Source organism: Schistocerca serialis, chromosome 4, assembly GCF_023864345.2.
Source record: "Schistocerca serialis cubense isolate TAMUIC-IGC-003099 chromosome 4, iqSchSeri2.2, whole genome shotgun sequence".
NCBI lineage: Eukaryota > Metazoa > Arthropoda > Insecta > Orthoptera > Acrididae > Schistocerca > Schistocerca serialis.
The window spans coordinates 802,717,885-802,745,828 of record NC_064641.1 but is presented as its reverse complement, the minus strand read 5'-3'; the positions used below and the strand labels follow the sequence as shown (position 1 = coordinate 802,745,828).

At 40.1% G+C, this 27,944-nt stretch overlaps 1 protein-coding gene across 4 annotated transcripts in view; it reads left to right on the top strand.

Moving 5' to 3' along the window:
• The window catches only part of LOC126473403 (formin-like protein), a 469,317-nt gene that overhangs the window by 407,669 nt on the left and 33,704 nt on the right, over positions 1 to 27,944 (top strand). For all 4 annotated transcript variants that reach the window (XM_050100419.1, XM_050100420.1, XM_050100418.1 and 1 more), the window contains 5 exons: positions 8,687 to 8,955; positions 22,253 to 22,463; positions 23,643 to 23,770; positions 25,807 to 25,971; positions 26,442 to 26,721. In XM_050100419.1, coding sequence (XP_049956376.1) covers positions 8,687 to 8,955; positions 22,253 to 22,463; positions 23,643 to 23,770; positions 25,807 to 25,971; positions 26,442 to 26,721 — 1,053 coding nt within the window. The remainder of the gene's footprint in view (positions 1 to 8,686; positions 8,956 to 22,252; positions 22,464 to 23,642; positions 23,771 to 25,806; positions 25,972 to 26,441; positions 26,722 to 27,944) is intronic.

The window sequence follows — 27,944 nt, the reverse complement described above, 5'->3', positions numbered from 1 at the left end:
CTCAGTTGCAACACCATAAATGAGCTTGTTGAAATTGCCCCAAAGCTAGAAATCCAGAGGGTTTATGTGTGGAAATCTAGCAGGCAAAGCAACTGACCCTTCACGACCTATGCACTAATCAGCGTAAGCAATGATAATCCCGTGCCTCCTGACTGATATGTGCAGGCTATTGTTTTGTGTAAACCATAAGTTAGTAGGACATCTTGAAGCAGACCATCCAATTCATGTTCCACAGCTGTTTACACACTTTGCCAGTCAGGTGCTGTGGAATAACATGTGGTCGAAGTAACTGATTCTCCACCATACAACACCAAATGTTCACTGCAGAACAATGTTGATATTTTCTTGCTGTAGTTACATGAGGATTCTCACACACCCACAGGTGCATGTTGCAAACATTCTCGATATCCACACGGGTAAAGAGGCTCTCATTCATAAACAGTACCTGACGACCAAACAGGGGATCAGAAGCATGTTGCTCCAGTAACACCTGACAGAAATTCGGACTTCTAGGGTAGTCTATGGGTGTCAGCTCCTGTACATATTATAGTGAGGTCTTCAAGAGCTTACTGTAATGGTCTGACACTGATAACCATTAAAAATAACTTCATAACTGAAAAGACATAACAGAAATAGTGTGAGCTTGGGTTTCCCATACTATGTTAATGTTATCATGTAAACAGAATGAATTCTTCTAGTTTCCTTAAACTAAGACTCATTCTCTTGTTTAGCTGGTGCAGCAAGTAAAGTCTTATGTGGTAATAAATGGGCATGGCTATGAGTGAACAAATGCCATTTACCTTCCACTTATGAATCACACCACATTAAACAAAGCGTTGGTACAGCTAAATTAATTAATTTGAAGATGGGCGGTAATTTTAAATTATTATTGGGCAGTACTTCAACACAATTTACCAGTGCAACCTACTAATATCTATTGTGTACTAAATAGAAGTTTCAACAGAATCACTGATTTCGCAAGTGCTCATAATTATTCAATATCTTATTTAATGAAACTCATAAATACACTGGCAAAAAGCACCTTTGATAATACATTTACATTAACTTCACAACTTCAGGCATTGTTATTACCTAACACTGAACTTATGGAAGACAAAACGGAATATACAATATGTATGTTGTTATTGCCTTCAGCCCAAAGGGTGATTTGATGCAGCTTTCAAAGTTATTCCATCATGTGCAAGCCATTTCATCTCTTCATAGCTAGTACAACCTACATCTGTTTGAACCTCCTTACTATTTTCAAGTGCTGGTTTTCCTCTACAGTTTCGTTCTATCTACCCATCTGTTCTTCAGCATTGTTCTATAGTACCACACTTCAGAAGCTGCTTTTATCTTTTTGTCGGAATTGCTTATCATCCATGTTTCTCATCAGTACAAGGCTACATGTCATACAAATACCTTTGGAAAAGGTTTCCTAGTATTTAAATGTATATTTAGATGTAACAAATACCTATTTTTTTCAGAAATATTTTTCTTGCTGTTGCCAGTCTGCATTTTATGCCCTGTCTAGTTTGGGCATCATCAGTCATTTTGCTGTCCAACTAGTGAAACTTGTTTACTACTTTCAGTACATCATTTCCTAATCTAATTCCCTCAACATTGCATTATGTAATTAGACTACATTCCATTACACAGGCTTTACCTTTGTTAATGTTCATCGTATCACCTCTTTGCGAGACAGTTCATTTGGAACCCAAACTGGTCTTCCCTGAGGTTGGCCTCTACTAATTTTTCCATTCTTCTATAAATAATTTGTGTTAGTAGCTTGCACCCATGACTTACCAAATTGGTATGCAACATAAAATTGATATTAAGTTTTGCATTTGGTTTATTTGGTTATGAACATTGTTTCTATTGCAAATAAAATGTAACATGTTTATTTGTTGATTTTTTTGAATGAGGGCAATCAACTAATCAGCAAAAAATGAACAATAAGTGGCACAGACATGCATTTTGCTAAAAAAAAAAAAAAAAAAAATTGCAGTGACTTTGTACGTGCTTGAAGGAGGATGAGATTAAGATTTAATGGCCCACTGAAGTCTGGGTAATTAGAGATGGAACACAAGCTCAGGTTTGGGAAAGAGCAAGAATTAAATTGGCTACGCCATTTTCAAAGGGACAATCCTGATAAGAGCCATGGAGCCATGAATAATTTGGAGAAACCTTAGTGCACCTAATTTTTTTTGCTGGACAGGGATTTGAACTCCGTAGTAGTGTTTGGGGAGAAGGGAGACCAGAGAGGTATAAGGAAGTATTGGGAGATAATGGAGGGAACTGTTGCTGCATCTCTGTGGCAGAATGGCTCCATTGGTAGAACATTTGCATGGGAAAGGGGAAACTCCCAAGTTCAAGTCCTGATCTGGCACACACTTTTAATCTGCCAGGAAGTTTAGAGTGTATTCATACTAGCAGCAGAGGAAAGAGTGGGCAGAAAAAGGAAGTTGCTGGCTATGGAACTAGCAGAGGTTTAGGCTAAGGGGATTGCTGTGGTGCTTAGGGGAGGGGGTATGTAACCAGGTGATACATTTATTAAATGTAACTGGTTTTAGGAGGTTTTCGAGCAAATAGAGAGCAGGTTAGTTGCACGCCCATACAGGACATGGCACAGCAGTTGCAGCACGGCTGGTGGATGACATGTTTGCTTTCAGTAATTGCCTTGCCTTTGATCAGGATGGAAATACTTGGAACAAACTGCAGTAGTGAGTGGTGGGTTTGTGTAAGTTACTGATCTCCTTGTCTGAGAAGTTTATAAAGGTTAATCCATTGTGAACCTAGGGTTGAACATGGGAAAATGAAGAGAATTTAATAATGTGCGTCATAAATATTGGAAAGCATATTATTCTATCAGATTTATTTTAACAAGTTGGCTTAACACGGAAACGTAAATTTCGTTCGTATGGTTGCCTTACATTGTTTATAAATATGTTTTGTTATTCAGATTGTCTTTGACTTTGAAGAAGTTATTAACTGAGAGGTGCATTTAACAGCTTTTCTGAAGCAATCTGTATTGTATATTTACTAATTTATTGATGTTTAATGTGTGTTTTTATTTTTGATATTGTAGAATGTGCTAAGGTATTTTTTTCTTTTTAAATCTAAAGTGCATCTGTTTTGTGTTTCATGTTAAATATATTTATTTGATGAAAAATTATTTCAGTTTTTCATATTTTATATTACTGTTAAGCAGAAATACTAATGGTTCTAGTAAGATTTCTGAATTGTAGATATTGACAAGATAGGTTGTGCAGACTACTTCATTAACAAGAAAGAGTAAGGAATAGGAGGAGTTCAGACAGTTACCTGGGGCAGTAGGACAAGGACGACTTAGCATGCCAGGATTAGAGGAAAATGAGAGATAGATGAGATTCAAAAACCTGAGAGGTCAGAAGTGGCAGACAGTGCAGTTGAGAAATCACAGTCAAGAGGAGGAGGAAGTGAACAGAAGCCTCTGTAAAACAAAATAGGCAAAAACAGATAAACAAAATAAGTAACAAATAGCTAGAGATAAAAAAAAAAGCTCACAAATATTCTCAAAATGTATACTTGTCATGACAGCATAAAGATAACTAGAAGAAAAAATTGTGGATACGGTAAGTGAGACAGGTTGGGATGCACCGCACCATTGATGCAAAAGAAGCAGACAACAGAAATGATTCATGTAAAATGAGGCAAAAGGGGTAGCAAGAATCGAGCACCTTCTAGAGGAAGTTCGCATCTGCAAAGTTCTGAGGTACTGTTGACAGACAGAAAAGCTAGATTACTAGAAGGGTGAAAGAAATGCCTTGATTACAATAGTTGTGCTGAAGAAGTGTGCTATGCTATTGCAGTAAATGCTTGGGTAATCTGTGTCAGTACATTCTCAATTAAAAACAATGGTCATCATGCTAAAGAAATAAACTACACAGTAATTACAGCCACTGTCCTCTCAATTGTGTATTAATCTCAAAGGTGGCTGTCTCTTTGATAGACTTGTTTCATCAGCTATGAAGAAGGTAATAATAAGGGGATGCGTAGTAGAATTCCCAAATGTAGGGCAGTCAGCCATGAACATACTACACAGTATTGAAATTTGTTGAGGAGCAGCATAGGTTCTGACCTAGATTTGCAGAGATTGGAAGAATAACCTAAAGTTTCAGTGATAATTATGTACGGGCCAGCTTCATTTTGGTCTATAACATCAGCAAAATTATGTAAGTGAGGGTAGCTATTGAGAGATAAATACTTTCTGCAATGTTGAGAGGTGATCGTGATTCAAGGGTTGGCTAAGAAGGCACGGGAAATCAGGAACACGATATATTCGGGTCCCTGCACTGATAGAAATCTATGCTTGTCCTGTTTCTATCTCGTAATTTGGAGGTCAATTCCCTGCATAATATTCCCTCAACCGGCACATACCTGTGAGCAAATTAGTGATAGCCTTTCTCTCGAAATTAATAAATTCTTCAGTTGGCAATAATTATTTTGTATTTGAAGAGCAGATGTACCTATATAGATCAGGACTATGGCCACAGGAAGCTGTCCATTCCCTGCACAATCTCTGTTTTGTGAGTTACACAAATGGAACATTCCTAAAATCCATGTCTGCTTCCAATAAACCACTTACACTTGACTTCACAGTGAGGATGTACTGGAATAATCTATTGAGGAGAAGATTTGCTGTGAAACATGCTCTTCTTTTCTCTTCCGGCACTTCACACAACTTCTAGCCCACACACACTTCAGTGAGGTATAGGCTCTTATTTGACCATTGACCCTTCCATTTGCACCCCTGGTCTTCTCCCCTCCATCCATCAGCCATTCCATGGTGACTTGTGCAACAGTGGCCATTTTCCACTCATTTTGACCTTTCCTCAGCACCATTCGCTTAGGCATCCAGCCACACGGGCTCTTTAGCAATGCTGACTAAGATACCTTAACGTCTGCCCTTAGTACCCAACCAAATTGGGGTATTGATGAGGCTATCCAGAGCACAACCACAGTCATTCTATTGCCAGGTGACTTAGTGATCCACTATACATCAGGATCCCCCCCCTCAGATCATCATACCTTGGTGGACCTTTGAATATCTGTGTTCGTTAGAAATCACAGACTAGTGCTCACCAGTGTCATAAGTGATAACCATTGATGGAGTATCACATCACTTTTAAGCAACTCTATGCCCAGGCCCACAACCCAATAAAATGACAAAAACAAGAATGGACCACATACCCCACCTTTTTAGTTCCCCAGTATCTCCTTGAATGGGGATGTGTACATTAACCCAGATGATTTCGCCAAACTTTTGCTCTGTGTTCTACTTGAGCCTCTGCATCTGAGAATTTCCAGTGTATATTTCATGTACTCAAACAATGGGTGGCGTGAATTCACTTATCTTTACTACACACCTCTGAAGCCGTATAATGCTCCATTTGGTGAATGGGAATTCCTCAATGCTGTAGCCCTGCTTTTTGCCCTGACCTGGCTCCAGGGCCAGACTGAGTCTGCACTGAAGAACCTATCAGTGGATTGCTACATCATGCCCTTTTCATTTTCATCTGATTTTGGAGCGCGGATGAGTTTCCATCTCAGTGGCGGGAAAATGTGATCATTCCGGTATTGAAACTGAGTAAATAGCCCCTTGAGATGGACAGCTATTGCACTGTTAGTCCCACTAATTTCTTTGCAAGTTGCTCGAACACGTGATGAGTCAGTGAGAGTCTCAGGGCCTTTTAGCTCTGTCCCAGGGTTGTTTTCATCACAGCCTTTTACTACTGACGATTTGGTCTGCCTGGAGTCTGCAATCCAGACAGCCTTTGCCTTCCAATACCACCTTTTGCTGTCTTCTTCAACTTGCAAAGGGCTTAAGACATCACATGTTGTCACGTCCTCATTACCCTACGTGGCTGGGTTCTCTGTGACCCACTCCTAGTCCTTATCCAAAACTTCCTATCACACCATACTTTCTGGGTTAAAGTTGGTGCCTCCCTTATTACACCCCTCCCTGCCCCATATACAAGAGAACGGGATCCCACAGGCCTCTGTATTGTGTTTGTCCATTTTTCCTGTGGCTATGAATAGTCTAGCTACAGCTGTGGGGTTTACAGTGTCACTTTCCTTGTATGCATGTGCTTTTGCTCCTCAATTGTGGATGTTGCTGGATGACGACTGCAGGATGCCATGTGAAAAGTGAAGTCCTGGGCTGTTACCTATGGCTTTAGTTTTTTGGCTGCTAAGACATGCGTCATACTCTTGTCACCATTGTACTGCCCATTTGCAACTAGAATTCTAGCTTGATGATCAGTTGCTTGATGTGGTAGTCTTATCAGTTTCCAGGACTGTATTTTGATGTGGCTTCCCCATCTTTGCCAGCTTAAGCAAACATGCTGGTCACATCTTTATACTCTTCATTGCCTCAGTAACACCAGCTGAGGACACAGATTGCTCTATGCTTTTTTGACTTTATGGAGCTCTGAAGCTGCCCTATGTTGATTATGGTGGTATGACAGAAGACTCGACATCTCCTTTGCTGTTGTGGTTGCTGAACCCAGTACACCATTGTGTGGTCCCACGTGCAACTGGTGCCTTTTGGAGTAGGCCTGTGACAAGTCTACTCACAGAGGCTGAGTTCCTTCACTACAGATTGTGCTAACAGTTGCTGCTCAGCTATGTAGTACACAAATTTCTGCTTTTTGTGCATGAAAACACATTGTCTTTTGTGGTAGGGAGTTCCAACTCCCCACGCCAGGGCCCAAGACTTGAGCCATGATGACAGTTTGCACTTGTCTCTGGCTCTGGACTCCCCCTTCCCCCACAGTAGCCTCTTGTCAGGCAGTGATTGCATATGATGTTGTGTACTCCATCCTTTGGTCTGTCTGTACCTATCCTTTGGAACAAGCAACTCTGATGACCCCTATGATTTTTTCACTATCTGTTCCTGGCCACCCTTGATGCATTTCCAGGTTCGGAAATGGTATACGCTGATGGCTCTATGGTTGACAGATGAACTGGCTTTGCCTACACATGTGCAAGGTACAGTGAACTCTGCTCCCTGCTGAACGTATGCAGTGTATTCACTTCTGAATTGCTGGCTGTCAATCAAGTCATGTTCATTTTTGCACTGGCAAGATGTTCTTTATAGGCAGTGGCTGCTTAAGGAGTCTTCAGCCTATCAACCAGTGCTACCCCAACTGCAGACAATAAAGAGAAACACAACCACATGACAGTCTTTCCTTCATGTTTCTGGCAGGGAATCCACCTTTCTGTCAGCTTCGCATTGACTACACTTGGCTGAAACGATGGCCACATCCTAAGATGACGCACTGTCTGTTTGGTGCCCATCTGATAGTGGCTGACATGCTACTGGACTGTCCTAATTTAGCTACCTTACAACAAAATCCTAAACTTGCTGACACACTGCCTATGATGCTAGTGGATGACACCAAACGGAGCTGATCTGGTTTTACGTTTTACTCGTGATGGCAGTTTCTACTCCTTTCTGTGAGGTAGGGCACTTTGGTCTCATTGACTGCTTGCGGTATTGGATGTATGCCTCCATCACCTGCTATGACCCAGGAATCCCATGGCTGCCCTCACTTGGCAGTCTAGTATGGCTCCTGCCCATCTCCATGTGTTTATTCTTCTTGTTCATTTACGTTTGTCATCGTTGTAACGTGTTAATATCATTATCTTCTTTCCTGAGATTTTATAAACTGGTCCACACTGCTAATTTTCTTGTGGTAACAGAGGGTGAGGAAACACCAGTCAGATGCGAAGGTTGTGACTCCCACCACATAACGTATCCCAGGGGTCACCATCTGCATTCTGCGCGGAACATCTCGCCCATCTTACTCTGTCTCACCACTCTGTCACTTCTACTTGCTTCTCTCTCTTGGTTTCATTGATTCTCTGTAGCAGTCTGGTTTGTAGGGATTACTCTGAGGCCCATTTTTCTGGTTTGATGCATGCAGGATGGAAGGACCCTATCACCTTGCAGTTTGGTCCCCTTAAGTCCCATCAATCCAATTCTTATCATTTCTTAAGCATTTAATTTCCCTCCATCCCTTTCTTCTTTTTCACAGATAGATAGTACCAGAAGGTGGTAGTACCCCCCCCCCCCCCCCCCCCACCCCTGTGTATACTCGTTATTACCTGTTTCCGTTGATTTAATAGTCTATCACAGTAAACAGTCATTACCTGGCCTTGTTGTTTTTACTTGCTCCTGTTGGTCTGCATGTCAGCAAGAGTATTATGTTCTGATCTCATGACAATGAAAGTTTCGTAGTGAAATATCAAATTAGTTGTCATTTTAATCCTTGTTACAGTGTGCTTTTAAGTGTATTTTGTTTCTTTACACTCCTTGATTCAGCGTATTGTTAGACTTGCTCTCACCTCAGATTAACGGAGTTGTTGCATGGTACTTGGTTGTTAGCCTAGACTCCAGCATAACACTTGCTTAGACTGTGAACATATTTATCTTTTATTATTATTATTATTATTATTATTTTCGATTATTCCCATTTAAGAGAGCATTTGAACTTGAATTCCTTTATGATGATTGTTTGTTTTTTCTGAGCCCAAATTTTCTTCATGTGTTCACTGTGTTGTTTCTTTCGCTCCGCTGTCCATTTGCATCCTGGTCTCTTCTGTGTTTTATTATTATTATTATTTCCTGTTCCCCTTTTAGGTACTGACTCAAATGATACTGCAGTGGCACCTTGTGCACCATCGCAGCCACCAGCACCCCCGCCTCCTGCGCCTGCGCCGCCGCCCCCTCCGCCCTGCCCGCCACCCCCTCCCTGTGGTCTTACTGGCAAGGGTTCACCTCACGTTCCTGTTCCACCGCCACCTGCTGGAATGATGCAGGCCCCTGATGGTGCAATGACAATAAAGAGGAAGGTCCAAACGAAGTACAAGTTGCCAACACTGAATTGGGTAGCTCTGAAGCCTAACCAGGTATGTTATCAACAATTACAAATGGGTTCTCTGTTGCAATGGAGGATTTAATATTCTTTCCATTTCCATACTACCACAGATCTTCCCAGTAAAAATTATGAAATGTTTTTATGTGAATTTAAAGTTGAATTGTACCAGTGGAAAATGTTGTATGGGGGGAGAGCTTTTGCGGCCACAATCAATTACTTGCTGCTTATTGTGTTGAGCTAATGCGAGTTCTTGCGATTTTCTTAAAAAAATTCTCTGTTGCACCTGTTTAATTGCAGTATTTCTCATTTCTGCTGATCATGTGCTAATAAATATTTAAATATTTCTAAGAAAGCAAATAACAAAAAGATATTTGAATCAGGCACACACAGATGAAAATTGTTCTAGACACGCTGTGTGAAACCGTACTACTTGATGCGTCTAAAATGTTTACAATTGTAAATGTTCTCATTGTGTGCAAATAGAGGGTAGGATTAAAAAGTGGTGGGGAGGGGTTGGGGGGGGGGGGGGGGGGGTGGTCAGTAGATATCAGCACCAAGAGAGAAGTAAAAGGAAATATGTAGCTTCACATTGTAAGAAGACTGGAACAATAAAAGTAGATTGGAAAAAATTGATGTGCTGCTCTTGAAGCAGTGTCCTGAAGCACTTTTCTGCCCTTGTACTGTGTGCACCATATTTATAGAGGTTCTCCATTTACCCACTGAGAATTTATACTATTCTAAAATATTAAAGTCCAAGATAAAAATAATTTTAAAATAGTAAAAGGACAAAAGGGGACTGTCCTTAGGCTCTGAAGAGTTCAATTATTTCCTCACAGTGCTATACACTGTTACCTTCAATATAACATCCCTTCTACCACACAATTCCCAACAGTTTCCTTGTTGCTGAAATTGTTCCTCAGCTGCCCATTTTGTGTACTAAAAAAATGATTATAAAAGTTTACACATGTAGTTTCATCTACATCAGCATGTATGTCCTCACTTGGCATGTTAACATGTGTGTGACGGTTAATGTTTTTGTGATTTCGATCGCTTCCCTGGAATAATGTCTTGAAAATCTCTCCAGTTTGTTGCCAGATCTTAAAGTCAACTCAATTCAATATTTTGATGATCCAACTGTTTGTCGTCTTCAGGAGGACACTGCTTCTGCTGATGAGTCCTGCTGAGAACTGATGCCATGCCGCAAATCAGCATCCTATATAGGCCTCTGTTCCAGACACGGCATATGTGCTGCCCATCACAGTTGCTGCTCTTAAAGACTGGCAGATGGTGCTGCCCTTAATAGAACACCAGCCACACTGATATATATCGCACTCAGACGATTTTAGAACACTCGGACTGGCCACATCAAAGAATGTTTTGTTTTGATGTGGCATAGCACAGGATTCCATGTCCTGCTAAGAGAAAACTCATTGTCTCTCTTAAATTATCTGGCTTAGGTTGACGGCAGTCTTGGAGGGCAGCAACTGTGATGGGCAGAGCATGTGCTGTGCACGGTACGGAGGATTATATAGGATGTGATTTGCAGCCTGACATCAGTTCTCAATGGAACTTATTAGCAGAAGTAGCATTCTCCTGAAGATCACGAACAATTGGAGCTCTGAAATACGGAATAAAGTCAATTTTAGGATCTGGCAGCAAACCTGAAGAGATTTTAAAGTTGATTCTCTTTTACCGCATTACATACAGAGTTAAGTAACTTTTAAAATACTGGAGTCTTGGTATGTATAAACAGTAAACTGTGTAATGTGCTAATATACTTGCAAGTAATATACCTCACACACAAATTGAGAATCATAACATATTAATCTTTAATTTACAGACACCAGGAAAAGTTTCCATTTTATTCTCCAAGGATAGTGCTATCATCACACATATATTCTTTTATTAAGTGATACCATTTCTGCACTAGGACAGAATGTGGCTTTATTTTTTTTCATGCTGATGCCATGCTCTGAAATTTTAATTTGTTCTGAGTTTCTGGGAATAGAAATTGAACTTTTGTTAATGAATCGTGCAATTTTGTTTCTCATATTGTACACACCTTGAAAATGATTTCTTGCAAATAATTCTGAACTGTTACAAATAAGGATTCACAATTCATAAATACGTAGACAGGGGATAGTTAAAATCTTTAGTGTGTGCTCAGTATGACTCCTAGGTTTTACATTACACATTTCTAAGAGTTCTGTTTTTGTAATTTTTGTATTAAATTTCCAGTAGTTTTGTCCCTCACAAGGTAACTCTACACCTTAAAACAAAGTAACTAGGGTAGAATACATTTCTTGCATTTGTTATCATTGGAACTACAAGACATTTTTGCCAAATGGGGAGTACATCAAGAATGCAATTTTTTCCAAATTTTACTCCTAGGATTTTGAGAGAATCTGCTTCCTTAAGTTGTAGGTTTTTGTGAGCGCTTTGAAAATCTTCTAATTTTAAATAATTTATTTTAGTATTAGTTAGGTCTCCAGTTTGTTGATCAAGTATATTCGTAATGGTTGAAAGAATTTGATTTTTTTTTCTTTTCTTTTTTCAAATAGCCACAGGAGTATTACCTGCAAATAAAACAGATTCAGAATTTATGTTTAGTGGTAAATCATTAATATAAAATAAAGCAGGATTGTGCTTAAAACAGAACTTTATTAGACTGGTTGCAAGATTGTTATGCAGTCTGAGAAACTTCCTGAATCTGATAGTGTTACCGAGCGAGATGGGCGCAGTGGTTAGACACTGGACTCGCATTCGGGAGGACGACGGTTCAATCCCGCGTCCGGCCATCCTGATTTAGGTTTTCCGTGATTTCCCTAACTCGCTCCAGGCAAATGCCGGGATGGTTTCTTTCAAAGGGCACGGCCGACTACCTTCCCCATCTTCCCTAATCTGATGAGACCGATGACCTTGCTGTCTGGTCTCCTTCCCCCAACAAACCAACCAACCATCTGATAGTGTTTTGATTCTTTTCATTTATTGCTGTTATTACATACTTTTTGAACCAGGTCAAATACCATGACTAATGGCTTATAGTTCTAATTAATAGTGTGTTAGACAGAGGTTCATGTAATTAAATTGTTCATGAAGTCACACAAGACTCCTGCAATCTTTTGAAACTTATCCATAGATAACAAGTTTTTCTGCAAATTCTGTGGTGGGGCATGTTATATTCTTAGTTTTCTAGAAGCCAAACTGATTTATTATGATGACATTAAAGATTTGTATCAAATGTTCTTTTTGGGTAGTGGCAATATGAAGTGGCAATACTTTTTTCAGTCACTTTAGATAATATTTGGTGAAAGACATTTGTGTCAGAGTATAAAATTCATTCTGAACCCTAGATAAGAGTGTGTAGTCAATATAAAAATTATTTTTAATTCTAATATTATGGCTGTAAATTGCACAGATAACAGTAAATCTGTTCTTGCTATTAACCTCAAATACCATTAGGGAATATATGTATTGGTATGCAAGTGCAAGTGTAAGAGTACAGATATCCCTGGAGAGGTTTCTGCAAAATACTTGATAATGAACTTCACTCAACATCGTTACTGCTTGCTTCAGTAGAGTAAAGACTGTTTTGACATTAGCAACATTGTGTCATCATAACCTACATCTGCACCATCTGTACAAGAAGTTCGAATACTGGTTTTTATTCCTGGCTGATAAACAAAGTCGGTGCAGTAACTACGATGGCACCTTGAAGTAACAGCTGTAAATAACAGATATGCATTCGACCTCTTAGTAGGCAGTATTCAGTAGTGGATGTGCGGCCTTAGTGTGTCAACATTGTTGTCACAAATTACAGTGAAGCAACAAACTGAACATCTCTAAATCAAGTGTTCAAGACACTCTCCAGAATGTTTTGCAGAAGATAAAACGTGTGTAGTAAGTTTATCCTGTGACACCAATACAGTGTTGGAATTGTGTAAATACATGAAATGGAAAATGCGAGACTCGGTGTTATCAGTACAAACATGTCACAAAACAGCCAAGTGCAGATGGGTCTCTGATGGTTCCTCAAGACAGAAGGAGCTGTGAATATGAGGTACGAGCTGAAAAGGTCCCAGAGAACTACTTCCAACTGTTTCACATCGTTGTATGAAGATTCTGTGTGTTTTCTTCAACTTGGGGGGTGGGGGGAGAGTATGTAGAACTTCTGTAGCTTTAAAACCACCATCTTAAATTTTCACTGTTTTTCATTAACTCGGTCGTTAAACTTCTTGGATTGATGGGGGATACATTCTCCAACCACAAGGTATTTCCAGTGCAGAGTGCAGGAAGAATGATAGCTTAAATGCCTCTGTGTGCACTATAATCAGTCAAATACTGCCTACACAACCTCCACAGAAGTGAAATGTAGCAGGTTGTAGTGTATTCCTAGGTTCCCCACATAAAACTGGCTCTTAAAATTTTGTAATTAGACGTTCTTGGGATAGTCCGCCATTATCCTAAAGTGTCTACCAGATTGAGTTTTTCACCATCTCTGTGACACTCTCCCACAGACCAAACAAATATTTGACCATATTTTGTATGGGTCCCACACACTTACAAATTGCTATACCCAGGTTTGTGTTTGGATTGGCTGACTTGAGTTGTGACTCATTAATATTGTAGATCTTTTTGTTTTGTTTTCAGAGAATTTTATATTTATGGACATTAAATGAAAGTTGCTGTTCTTTGCACCTCTTTCAACTCTTATTTACATCTGACTATTTGGGCAGCTTTTTCCAGACAATACTTAGTTATTGATATCTGCATGGGCTGCAAAAACCTTAGGTTACTATTAATATTGCCTTATCAACTCAAGAAAACACATAAACATACAAATAAAGAGAGAAAATGCACAAAATCACACATAACATAAAATAAAACACACAAGTTAATGAGCCAGAATCCTTATTCCAGTCACAAATTCTGTTTGATACCACATATGATCATACTTTCATTAATAATCATTTGAGTGGTATGGAGTCGAACGTTTTTTGCAAGTCAAAAATATTCCATGAGCCTGACTACCTTGGTCATGACTTCCAGTGTTTACCATGACTTCCAGTGTTTACCATGACTTCCAGTGTTTACCATGACTTCCAGTGTTTACCATGACTTCCAGTGTTTACCATGACTTCCAGTGTTTACCATGACTTCCAGTGTTTACCATGACTTCCAGTGTTTACCATGACTTCCAGTGTTTACCATGACTTCCAGTGTTTACCATGACTTCCAGTGTTTACCATGACTTCCAGTGTTTACCATGACTTCCAGTGTCGATCAGAATCCATGCTGGTTAGCATGGAGGAAATAGTGTTCAAGATACCTCATTGTGTTTGAGCTCAGAATATGTTGTAAGATGAGAAAATTGAAAAATGTCAAAGCTATTGGATGGTAGTTTTGTGGATCACTTCTGCTACTTGTTGTAGACACATGTGACTTGTACTTTTACCAAGCTACCAAGTACAGTTTTGTTGTTGTTGTTGTTGACTTTATGGTATATTATTGTTAAGAGGTCCAACTCAGCTGCAAATCCTGAATGTAATGTGATGGGCAATTTTTTGAGCCCTGAATCTTTATTAAGTTTCAGAGGTTTCAGCTTTTTCTCAGAGCCACAGATACTAATATCTGTATTGCTCATATTTACGGTGATGTGAGAATTAATGGTGCAATACTCCTCGATTCACCTTTGTAATGGAACATTTGAAAAATGCAGTTCAGCATTTATGGTTTTGCTTTGCTACCTTGCTCCAGTTTTTGTGTTATCACGAGTCTGTCCATTAACTTCGGTGCCACAGAGAACCATAACATACAGACTGAAATTTCTGTGGCAGTTAGGTGCTACTGAGGTAGTCATTGAACATTTTGGTAATCTTTGAAGGTTTCACACATAGCCCTTTCAACAACAGAATGCATTTTCCATAGCCTGTCTCTGACTATAATCATACTTTATATTCCATGTATTTATTGTGTAGAATGTTCTTTACATTCAGGTTATGCCATGTACACTCGCATCCCAAACATGTTCTTGTAGGTACATGTATGTACACTGCTTTGTCAGCTATTCCTATAAGCTCGGCCACTCTTTCCGTACGTGCTTCTGCCCAAGCTGAATGTTTAAAGTGTCTCATTGTGATATGGCAGTACTGCCTCCTTGAATGGTTTGTTAAACAGGTAAATCTTTCTACTTGTTTCAGTTGCCCATGGTACTTCAGTAATCAGTGTTTCTACAACTACTTTGTCGACACTGATACCAGTTTCATTGTGGAAGACCTTAGACAGGATAGATCTGTATATTGCCATGAAATCTATTTCAGACATGAGTGGGATTCTGAACTATCTGTTCTAGGTAGTTTTCAGAGAAGGCACTTCGTGTTGTTTTAGACGATGTCTTGTCTCAGCTATCAGATAGAAAATTCTAATTATCGTGATTGATTGAAGGCTGTTTGAAATTTCCTCCAGAAATGACAGTGTGAATGAGGCAACAATATTACAGAGATGCTGAGTCGCAGATAGATACAACAAAAAGACTCTAACAGTTAAAAGCTTTCGTCCATTAACATATTTGTCAACAAGTCTCTCTCTCTCTCTCTCTCTCTCTCTCTCTCTCTCAAGCAAACGCAACTCACACACATAACTGCAGTCCCAGGCAACTGAAACCACACTGCGAGCAGCAGCAGCACCACCAGTGCATGATGGGAGTGACGACTGGGTGGGAGTAAGGAGAAGGCTGGGACAGTGAAGGGGAGGGGTAGTGTGGTGGGGGTGGTGGACAGTGAAGTGCTGCAGATCAGACAGGGGCAGGGTAGAGGTGGGGAGGGAGGGAGGGAAGTAGCAGGAAAGGAGAGAAATAAAAAGACTAGGTGTGTTGGTGGAATGATGGCTGTGTAGTGTTGGAATGGGAACAGGGCAGGAGCTGGATGGGTGAAGACAGTGACTAGCGAAGGTTGAGGCCAGGAGGGTTACCGGAACACAGGGTGTATTGCAGGGAAAGTTCCCACCTGCGCCATTCAGAAAAGCTGTGTTGGTGGGAAGGATCCATATGGCACAAGCTTTGAAGCAGTCATTGAAATCAAGGATATCATGTTTGGCAGCGTGTTAAGCCACAGGGTGGTCCATGGCCACAGTTTGTTGGTGGCCATTCATGCGGACAGACAGCTTCTTGTTTGTCATGCCTACATAAAATGCAGCACAGTGATTGCAGCGTAGCTTGTGGACCACATGGCTGGTTTCACAGGTAGCCCTGCCTTTGACGGGATATGTGATATGACTGGAATGGTGGTGGTGGTGGTGGTGGTGGTGGTGGTGGTGGTAGGACGTATGGGACAGGTTTTGCATCTGGGTCTATTAGAGGGGTGTGGGCCATGAGATAAGAGATTGAGAGCAGGGGTTGTGTAAGGATGGACGAGTATATTGTGTAGGTTCAGTGCATGGTGGAATACCACTGTGGGAGGGGTGGGAAGGATGGTGGGCAGGACATTTCTCATTTCAGGGCATGATGAGAAGTAATTGGAACCCTGGCAGAGAATGTAATTCAGTAGCTCCATTCCTATGTGGTACTGAGCTAAGAGGGTAGTGCTCCTCTGTGGCTAGACTGTGGTGCTTTCGGAGGTGGGGGAGACTGGAAAGATAAGGTTCAGGAGATTTGTTTTTGTACAAGGTTGGGAGGATAATTATGGTCAGTGAAGGCTTCTGTGGGACCCTTAGTATATTTGGAGGGGGACTGCTAGTCATTGCAGATGCGATGATCACAGATGGCTAGGCTGTACGGAAGGGACTTCTTGGTATGGAATGGGTGACAGCTTTCAAAGTGGAGGTATTGTTGGTGGTTAGTAGGTTTGTAGTGGATGGAGGTACTGATGTAGCCATCTTAGAGGTGGATCTCAACATCTAGGAAAGTGGCTTGTTGGGTTGAGTAGGACCAGGTGAAGCAAATGGGGAGGAAGTTGTTGAGGTTCTGGAGGAATGTGGATAGGGTGTCCTCACCTTTGATCCATATAGCAAAGATGTCATCAGTGAATATGAACCATGTGAGGGTTTTAGGATTCTGCGTTTTTAGGAAGGATTGCTCTAGATGGCCCATGAATAGATTGGCATAGGATGGTGCCATGCAGGTGCCCATAGCCGTACTGTAAATTTATTTTTAGGTAGTTCTTTCAAAGGAGAATTAATTGTGGTGGTGATATAGTTGGTCATGGCCACTAGGAAGGAGGTTGTTAGTTTGAAATCTGTCTGGCATTGGGAAAGGTAGTTTTCAATAGCGGTAAGGCAATGGGCATTAGGTGGCATCAGTAGTGCTGAGCAGGACACCGTATGGTAAAGGGACAGGAACTGTGGAGAGTTGGTGGAGGAAATGATTGGTATCTTTTATATGGGAGGGTAGGTTCTGGGTAATAGGTTTAAGGTGTTGGTCTGAGAGCGCAGAGGTTCTCTCAGTGGGGCACAGTAATCGGCTACAATGGGGTGTCCTGGGTGGTTAGGCTTATGGACTTTAGTAAGCATGTAGAAGGTAGGAATTGTGGAGAGTGGTAGGGATGAGTAGAGCGGTGGACTCTGAGAGAGGTTCTGGGATGGGATTTTAGTAGTGACTGGAGATCCTGTTTGATTAGTGGAATGGGGTCACTGTGGCAACGTTTGTAGGTGGAAGTATCTGACAGCTGGCGGAGTGCTTCTGCCATGTAATCAAAACAACAGTGTTGGAGCCTTTGTTCTCAGGTAGGATTATAAGGTCGGGATTAGTTTTTAGATGGTGGACTGCGGTTCTTTGTGCAGATGTAAGGTTAGTTTGCTTGTTGAGGCATTTGGGGAATAATGGTGAGGCAAGGTTTGAGGTTAAGAAATTTTGGAAAGTTAACAGGGGGTGGTTTAGGGGCAGTAAGGGTTGATCACAGTTGGATGGAGGAATGAACTGAGTTAGACAAGGTTCAGTATTGGTCTTTGATTGAGCCTGATTGGTGGGGTTGGTGGCGAAAAGGTGTTTCCATTGTAGGGACCGGGAGAAGGAGAGAAGGTCTTTAACAAGTCCTTCATGATTGAATTTGGGAGTGCGGCAAAATGTGAGGCCTTTGGAAAGGACTGGTATTTCTGTAGGGCTAAGGCTTCTGGAGGAAAGGTTCATGACTGTGTTGCGGGTCTGTTTAGGTTCTGGGTTCTGTGTGGTGTTTTTGAGGGGTTGAGTTTTGGAGGGTGGGATAAGCGTAGTAGGTCTGCGTGACAGGGTTTGTAAGCTATGAGGGGATGTGGGGGGAGGTTTGGAGGTTGTTGTAGAGGTGGTGGACAGTGGTACTCCAAGGTGGGAGTGGGAAGTGAGCAGGATGGAGAGCTTTTTCAGGTGGCATTGTGCATTTTGCTCAAGTTCCTGCAGGGCAAGAGTTTCAGTATGTGTTATGGGCTCCAGGCATTTGGGGTTGTGTAGCAGGAGGATTTTGCAGATGGAGGGAAATTACTGCAAGGAGGTTTTGGCTTGGTTGATATGGTTTTGCAGGACTGTGTTGGTGAGGGCTAAGGACTGGTGGAATCTGAACAGGTGGAGGTCATTGTGGGAGGAGGGGTGGCAGTCATAGATGGGCAATTTGATGGCAAGACTGTTAGGGAGGATTCCATGAGCCAACCAACAATGCAGGAACAGTATGTGGGACTGGGATCTGACTAGGGATAAGCAAACTTTTCTGTATTGATGCAGATGGAAGGAGCAAGGACCCCTGGTGGTGGAAAAAGGCGAAAAATTACATAAATAATGTAGTATTAAGTCCAAAAAATTTCGGAAAAATAAACCCAAAACGAAAAGGATGAAATGGATGCAAAAGAGGGAAACAAGATGAAATCTGAGGAGTCTCTGATAGCAAAAAGTGAGAACTCACTAAAATTGGTGAGATCAAAGTAAAGAACTAATAAAAAAAATATACAGGGTGGCCCATCTGAAGTTTCGGATGAGATTATCATGAAAACTAAACTTCGGGCAAAAACAGTGGGTAAGGCAAGTTCGTAAGCTGGACATAAAATGATACTACACGTGACCGCCAGCCCACGCCCCCTTGGGTGGGGCCGGGGGCAACTTTTAAATCTTAAATGGAAACACCCATTTTTTATTGCAGATTCGGATTCTCCATTAAAAAGTAATCAAGTTTTGTCTGAGACATTTTTTAAACCATTGACAGATGGTGCTGAAATCAAGAAAAAAGTATAATTGGGGAAGAACTCTGATTCATTTAGAATTATCCGAGAAAGATGCAGCAAATCGATAAAAAATGTGCACCAATTCTTTCATTACACCAAATTAAGCTATTTTTGTATAAAATGTACTGTATCCTACTTTTAGCGGTACCCAGGAACGACGACATGGACATAGTAGAATTATGTTCCCATGGGGTGCTTCATCAGTGTGAGTCCCCTTGTCTCCCACAATTTTGGGTGCTTAATTAATGAAATTAGCCACGTAGAAATTGTTCAAAGTTGTCCCCATTTGCTTCAGTGCATAAAGTCAGTCGTCTGCGAAAGTTGTTCACATTTCTGAGCAGCACATCCTGTAGTATGGCTGCACATGCTCTTCAAATGCGTTGCTCCATATCGTTTCTGGTGTGGGCTGTCTTCATAAGCAATATTTTTTAAATAACCCCACAAGAAAAAAATCGGGAGATGTTAGGCCTGGTGAACGTGGAGGCCACTGAATTGGTCCGCCGCGTCCTATCCTCCGACCAGGGTACTGTAAATTTAAAACGTTTCGCACATTTTTAGCATAATGGGGAGCTGCTCTGTCCTGTTGGAACCACATTGGTTGCCTAATTTCTAAACCAACATGTTCCATTAGCTCCAACAAATCATTGCGGAGAAGCTGTAAATAAGATTCCCCAGTAACATTTCGGTCAAAAAAATACGGTCCTATCAAGTAACGGTTTAAAATTCCACACCAGACCATTAACAACTATTTGTGTTTGTCAACGGGTGATATTTATGTGCCTTCAAAATCCTCAAAACAGTTAATTTCGGTATTCCAGTTTGTCTCTGAATCGCCGACTACTAATTTCGGGATCCAGTTGAACACAGGCGAAAACTGTAAGGGTAGGAGCATCATTTTGATTGTATTCGCGATGACAAGGTGGACGGTGCATGTATTCATTTCGAGCTCATTGAGTGCAATTTCAATTAATGCTTTTAGTTGGATGTCGTCTGTTAGGGAAACGATCTGCATACAATTGCGCAGCTGCAGTGTATTTGCTATGGCATTCACCTAAAATTAACATCATATCAACAATCTCTGTAGGAGGATAGTGAGCCATGTTTCGCTAAAGAATAATTTGCTTTTGTCAGTTGATGTTTACGGTTCACAATCTGAAAGTGAAGTGACATCTGATCACATTGCACCGACCTTTATACTGAGCCATAGTTTGCAGTTTGGCCACAGTCGGGTGAGTAATGCAATTATGAAGAGTTCCCTAACAAGATTTTAATACCATTCCGCCTACCTCCATCAAAACCTGTGGGATACACTTTGTAAAACAAAAATAACTTAATTTGGCGTAATGAAAGTATTTGTGTACATTTTGTATCGATTTGATGTGTCCTTTTCGAATCATTTTAAATAAAGCGGAGTTCTTCCCCAATTTTTTTCTCGATTTCAATGTCATCTGTCAATGGTTTAAAAAATGTTTCAGACAAAACTTGATTACTTTTTTATGGAGAATCTGAATCTACAATAAAAAATGGGGGTTTCCATTTAAGGGTTAAAAGTTGCCGCACCCAAGGGGGTGGGGCTTATTTCAATAGTGGTACAAGTCCATTTTTGTTCATTCAGAGAGACAGAGTCCTAAAGTTAAATCTGCAGTTGAGATACCAAAATACTCAAGTATATATACTTTAATATTTCTGGTATCTCAACTGCAGATTTTTCAGCACTCATTTAACTTTAGGACTCTGTATCTCAGAATGAACAAAAATGGACTTGTACCACTATTGAAATAAGCCTTTATTTGATGTCCTCCTTTGAGCTTAGGAACTTGTCTTACCCACTATTTTTACCCGATGTATAGTTTTCGAGATAATCTCATCCGAAACTTCAGATGGACCTCCCTGTATATTCGTGGGTAGCAGGTCTGACGGTGGATAAATGTGAAGAAGGGGTTGGATGGTGTTACATTCCATCCTGGATTTTTCAGTGTGAGTGAGGATCACACAAGCTGTCAACTTTTCAGTTACGTTTGGGGGCAACTCTGATGGTCAGTACAAAGATCCAGTTATAATATTGTATACCCATTCTTGATACTGAGGTCTCCCACACAATCTCACATGCACCTTCAGTTCCACTGGGTTTGAGTTTCTTAACTACAAATACTCCACAGGTATTTCCCATAGTACTTAGTGAAAGTATTGTAGAAATCCCATCTAACAGGTCACAAACTTGAGAGATGTCTTAATAGCAAAGCAGACAAAACTAAGTAATTTGGTTAGCTTAACTACATGATGGTTTCATCTCAGTTTATTGTTCATATGGATTCCTTCTCATATGGAGCCTTATCCTATATGTGTCCATTGATATCTGTTTCTGACACCTGTAAATCAATATTATTTGTTTGGAACTCCATGGCATGAGTCTTCGTAATATTAAGAGTGAAGCTGTTAGCCCTGAAACAATGGCAAATTTTTTTTTATAACTCTCCTGACCATATCTAGTCTGTGTTTGAGACCATTATCAGTATAGGTATGTCACCAGAAAACACCATGAGAAAATCCTCGATATATCATTTGTGCAGGTAAATAACAGAAGCAAAGCTAAATACCAAACCTTGCAGGACACTGTTAATCTTACACCTGTGGTATCATTTGGTAATGTTTTCTTCTGTATTCTGTTGTTAAAATATGGCTCCAGCCAAGCAAGGGGATTGCCTTTAATTCCATGCCATTTTAATACCTTAACAGAAACTGATAATTTACGCAATTGAAGGCTTTGGCAAGGTCATATAAAATGCTGATAAGGTATTTTTGTAATGTTTAGTTTCACTGGAACCGAGTTCGTGAAATTATATATTACTTTCTCATTATAGTATACTTTTCAGAAGTCATGTTAACAGTTGTTAAGCTCTTTGTCTCAAAAATGTGGTTCATGCCAATCAAAATACTGCTGTGCAGCAGCATTACATTCACATTCTAGGAAAATGTATTTGCTGTTAGTTAAAATGCCTTTCATTTGGTACCAGAATGGCATGCTAGTTGCTCTGCCATTTTGCAATATTTGTGAATAACATTTATTTGATTGATGATGTTGGTGGTTAGAAATCTCCAAGCATCAGGATTGTTGCCCTCCATGGTTATCACTTTCTTACTTTTTCTAGGTTAGAGGTACCATTTTCAATGAACTGGATGATGACAGACTTCATAGTGTGATTGATTTTGCTGACTTTGAGGAGAGATTTAAGATTGGCATGGGAGGAGCACTTACAAATGGAGATTCGGATGTTGATGGACTAACGAATTTCCCTAGCAAGAGGTTCAAACGTGCAGAGAATGTGTCACTCTTGGAACATACCAGGCTGCGTAATATTGGTAAGTACAGTTTTAGTATTTTGGAACATCAGTATTTTGACCCTAAATATGGTTCTTCCAAAACTTAGAGATAAACTTCAAAAGGAAGCAGCTGGAAAGAATTAATGTTCATAGATTCTATCAAATTTTAAAGGAATTGAAATACTTAGGCTCAGAATATTATATATCAGAGAGGAGTGATAAGTAATGCATTGCTGATGTAACCAATTTTCTGTTATTGGCTGTTAGTTACTTCAAAGTAGTTCTTACATCCTATCCTCTACCTGCTGTTTTCCAGATACATGCTCCTTGGCTATATGCTTCCTTTCATTCTTTCCCAGCTTTTTCCCTTGAAGGATTTTAATGATCAAAGTGTTATTTAATGGGTGTAAATGTGAGTTCAACAAGTGGAGAAGACAGCATTCACCAGCATCATGTGATTGAAAAGTCAATACAAAGTGATATATCTAACATCTGTTAGTAAAAAATGGTTACCTTGATTTATAAAATTTGCTTGTTGTGATGAAAAAGTAGCTTTTCCAAAACTGTTTCCAGTGAATCTCATCCAATCCAGATGGGACAGTCCTACAGTTTTCTGTCAATTAGCTCTCTGCAGAAGGTTACATTTGGAACACAATCATTTTTTGGGGTTCAAAGTAGGTGGGAGTGAATGATTGGTTCAATGTTGCACTTGATATGGGCATTTTCTCTTCCAATACTAGTCATATGTATTTTCAATAAATTTACACATGGTCTACTATATTTATTTTATAGAAATGCAATTTTCACTATTTGATTTCAGCCAAATATTTCTCATCTTTATGCAAATAGTAGTTATTAGCACTTGACTTTTAACAGTATTTGTGTAGTGACACTTTGGGAAAGCAGTCAGCTGGAAATCTCTGGTGAATGAAGAGGAGTGCAACTCTACTTAATCCATTTTGATATGTTATCTTTCAAAGATGGGAGATGATGATAAGCATCCTCTGGGTGGGTGGGGATGGGGTGGAGGTGGGTGTGTGGGGTTGTGTGGTGGTGTGTTCATGTGCTGTGGGCTTTCTTTTGCTGTCCTTTGCTATTTAAATCTTAGTACTCAGTATTTACTTCAAATGTAGTCCCCCCCCTCCCCCCCCCCCCCTTCCCCCTTTTTTAAAAGCATTTATCATTCTGAACGATAGTAATGGTTTTTACTATTTTCAGCAATTTCAAGAAGAAAGATGGAAATGCCAGTGGAAAAAGTAATAGCAGCTGTTAATGCTCTGGATTTGAAGCAGTTATCATTGGAAAATGTGGAGATTTTGCAGAGGATGGTGCCTACGGACCAAGAGGTAAAGTATTAGTACTGCATTTCTAATTGTTGGTAGACATTATCTAACTAGATGTTCCATCAATAGCTACCTGGTATTTGTAAGCATTTGCGTCTACACCTAGCCTCTGCAAATTACTGTGCAGTGAATGTCAAAGAGTAATTCCCATTGTACAACATTTTAAGGTTTCTTCCTGTTCTGTTGACACAAAAAGGGCAGGAAAAATGACTACTTAAATGCCTCTGGGAAAATCTGTGATCAGATCATGCAGTTACATGAGAATCGTTTCAAAAATAAGGTTCCCTTATTTTTTTAGGCACCAGGAATTTTTTATTCGAAAAAATGATTACACCATTGGGAATGTTGCTCTTTAAGCTATTTTTCCACATTGTCTCCATTTTTTCCTCTCGAGTAATCCACTTTTGCATTCCCACCTCAAAGAAGTCCGCCGCCAACCCGTTGAGAAACTTGGAAACTTCTTCTTGCAACTCTTCGTCTGTGTGGAATCGTAGACTGCCTAGGTGCTCCTTCAATTTTGGAAACAGATGGAAATCACTGGGTGCCAAATCGGGACTGTAAGGGGGGTGGTCAATGACATCCCAACCAAATTTGTCGATTAACTCCTTTATTTGTTGTGACACATGTGGACGGGCATTGTCGTGGTACAACCTTACGCCTTTGCTGAGTTTTCCCCTACGATGATTTTGGATTGCCCTTCTGAGCTTTCTCAAGGTCTCGCAATAATGTGTAGAGTTTATGGTGGTCCCTTTAGGCATAAAATCAATGAGCAGTACACCACACGCAATTGTTGTTTTTGTCTCCGGAGTAATGTAATGGCACCATGATTCATCCCCCGTAATAATGGAATCAAGGAAGTCTTCCTTATTATTGTCGCATTCACTCCAGAACTACCGAGCACAGTCAACCTGCTGCTGTTTGTGGACTTCTGAAAGCATGTGCGGCACCTAGTGCCCACACACCTTGTGGTAGCCTAGCTTTTCATTCAATATCCCGTCAATTGAAGCTTCAGGAACCTCTGGAATTTGAGTAGCCAGTTGCCGGATGGTGATTCGCTGATCTTCGAGCAGGATTTGCTCGACTTTCTCCACAACTTTGTCGGAGATTGATGGCCTCCCGCTTCGTCTTTCATCGTGGACGCCCATACGGTCGTTAGCAAACTCCTTACACCATTTGCGGACGTGTTGAATGCTTACACACGTTTCCTTATACACTTCACTCAATTGCTGATTAATTTCTACAGGTGGTAACTTTCTTGCGTGCAAAAATCAGATGACCGCACGAATTTCACACCTAGCAGTGACGGCGATGACGGGCTCCATTGCTTATGGCTGTCAGGTCGGTACTGACCATTGCAGAGCCATGTTCGTTGTTGGAATCGGTAGTGGGGATCCAGCAAACATGGTGGTGGTGCCAGATTTTGTGTTGCACCATGCACGGTAAGGGTACAGAGTTGGGAACCTTACTTTTGAAACAACCCTCATATGTCAAGACCAGTAACACATTATAACAGTATTGCTCAAGAAGGAAATATTTTATTGAAGTTGGTGCTAAGTGTACATGAAAATATTTGTGGATGTTAGTAGAGGAAGTGTGTGCAGAACACATCAAAACTGGACTACCTTCTGATGTGATTCACTCAATAACATACTTTCCTTACTATGTTTTAACATCAGATTTACCTCTGCTGGCTGGAAAGTTACTATAAAAATAGTTTCTACTTAAATGATTTGAATATGCTAATGCACATTCAGTTGTCTGAGTATTACAGAATTAGTCAACATTGGTGATTTCTGTGTGCACTAAGTGTGCTACATATGCACTGAGTTGTCTAACTTGACTAACTTTACTTTTCCACAGTAAATGTTTTTTTATTAAAAAGGTTAAAGTTACCAAAAAATAATATTCTAATTCTAATTCTGTTTTTTTTTTGTGCATGTGCGCGTGGGCATGTGCGCATGGGCATGTGCATATGTACATATACTTATTGCAGTATTTACTGCTCATATTTTGCTAATATTTTGTTGTTGATCTCACAGACGAAGGCCTACAGAGAATATGTGGGCTCGAAGAAAAATGTAAATTTGTTGACAGAAGAAGACAAATTTCTGCTGCAACTTGGAAAGGTGGAAAGGATATCTGCTAAATTAGCCATTATGAGCTACATAGGAAATTTCTTTGACAACATACACCTCATAACACCAGTAAGTTATTCTAAAATTTGAAATTGCAATGTTTTATGGTCAGTTATTCTTTCTCATTATCAATGACAGAATAACATAGTTGTCCAGAATTAAACACCATCAAAAGTCACTCAATTCATGGCTTTAAAATCTTTTTAATTCCTGTCTGTTTCCCAATAACAGGTGAATATTTGGGCACATTTCATACTTAAATGATGATGTAAGCTATTATTCTTATATGTTAAAAAAATTGAAACTTTGAAGATGTCATTTATCTTTATTGCAATAAGTTAAGTTACTACATATAAATATCTTGAATGCCTCTTCCTTATAATAATGGAACATTCTTGAAGTTCCAGTTATTTGAACTATGATACGTATGTCCCTGTTCACAGTTTCTCTGTGTTTCTGTAATTGTTGCCGTTTTGGCAGTTTCCAATCACACGCTCCTCTTTGGTGACGTAGTGTAATTTTCTGTGTTCTGCTTTCAGCAAATACATGCCGTTATATCTGCATCAAGTTCTGTTAAAAGCTCACGGAAACTGAAGAGGGTGCTTGAGGTTGTGTTGGCATTTGGTAATTATCTTAACAGCAGTCGGCGAGGACCAGCTTATGGTTTCAAACTCCAGAGTCTCGACACATTATTAGATACAAAGTCAACAGACAAACGCATGTGCCTGCTTCATTATATAGCCGACACAATTAGGCACCGCATGCCTGAACTGTTGGGATTTGACTCTGAGCTGTTGCATATTGACAAGGCTGCAGTTGGTATGTTCTCTACTACATTGTTGTTACAGTAAATATTTTGCTGCATTTTTATATTTTAGTTATTAAGTAAAATGAAAGAGAGTGAGATAGATATATATATATATATATATATATATATATATATATATATATATATATATATATATATATATATATATAGAGAGAGAGAGAGAGAGAGAGAGAGAGAGAGAGAGAGAGAGAGAGAGAGATTGATTATTTTTATTTATTTATTGCTGGACTATTATGTAGCACATGCCCATCATCAGCAGTGTCAGTATTACCGAACACAAACTGTGTTTCAAAAGAGCTTTGTCTCTGGTGTATAGTGCTTCGTATCACTTGATGTGACCACTGCTTTTTCACATAACTAGCTTTTTACTCGTGATATCGCTTAAGTGTATGTCATGTAGTAGGGGATACCCAAAAAGAAACGAAACTTATTTTTTTAACTTGTTTATTCACGTTTTAAGCACAAGTCTTCAATCCCCTTCAAAGTACTCTCCACTTGTGCTAATAAATTTGTCTAATATTTTATTCCATGTTTCAAAACATTCTTTAAATTCATCATTTGTGATGCTTTTTCTTCATCTCAGCAACATCCGCAAAACACTTTCCTTTCATGTCCCCTTTGGGAGGGGGGGGGGGGGGGGAGTAGCACATGGCAAGATCAGGTGAGTGCAGCCAGTGAGGAACAAGAGTCGTGCCATTTTTGGTCAAGAATTGTTGTGCGGCCAGGATTGTGTGAGCAGCGGCAATGTCATGATGGAAAAAACGGTCACCAGACTGCCACAAATCAGGCCTCTTCTGCCACACACTGTTGTGCAATCAAACTTCCAAGTATGAAGCCTGGTTAACTGTCTAAACCCTTGGAACAAAGCCTGAATGGACAATTCTTCTCAAATTGAAGAAAGAAAAAAAAAATCAGCATTGCTTTAATGTTTGATTTCACGTGACATACTTTGCTGCACTGAACTCAGTCACTCCCAACAGCTCCACAGTTTTTTCGGTGGTCTGTTGTCACTCTTCATTGGTGACTGCAGGAATATTTTCAACATTTTCATGTGTTCGGGCTGTGGAAGGAAACCAGAGTGAGGTTCATCATCAGTTGACATTTCCACATTTTTTAAATGTGGAAACCATGCAGCACTTGAGTTTTCCCTGTAGCATCATCTTCATACACCATTTTTAACATTCTGAGAACTTCTGTTTGACTCTTCCCAAGC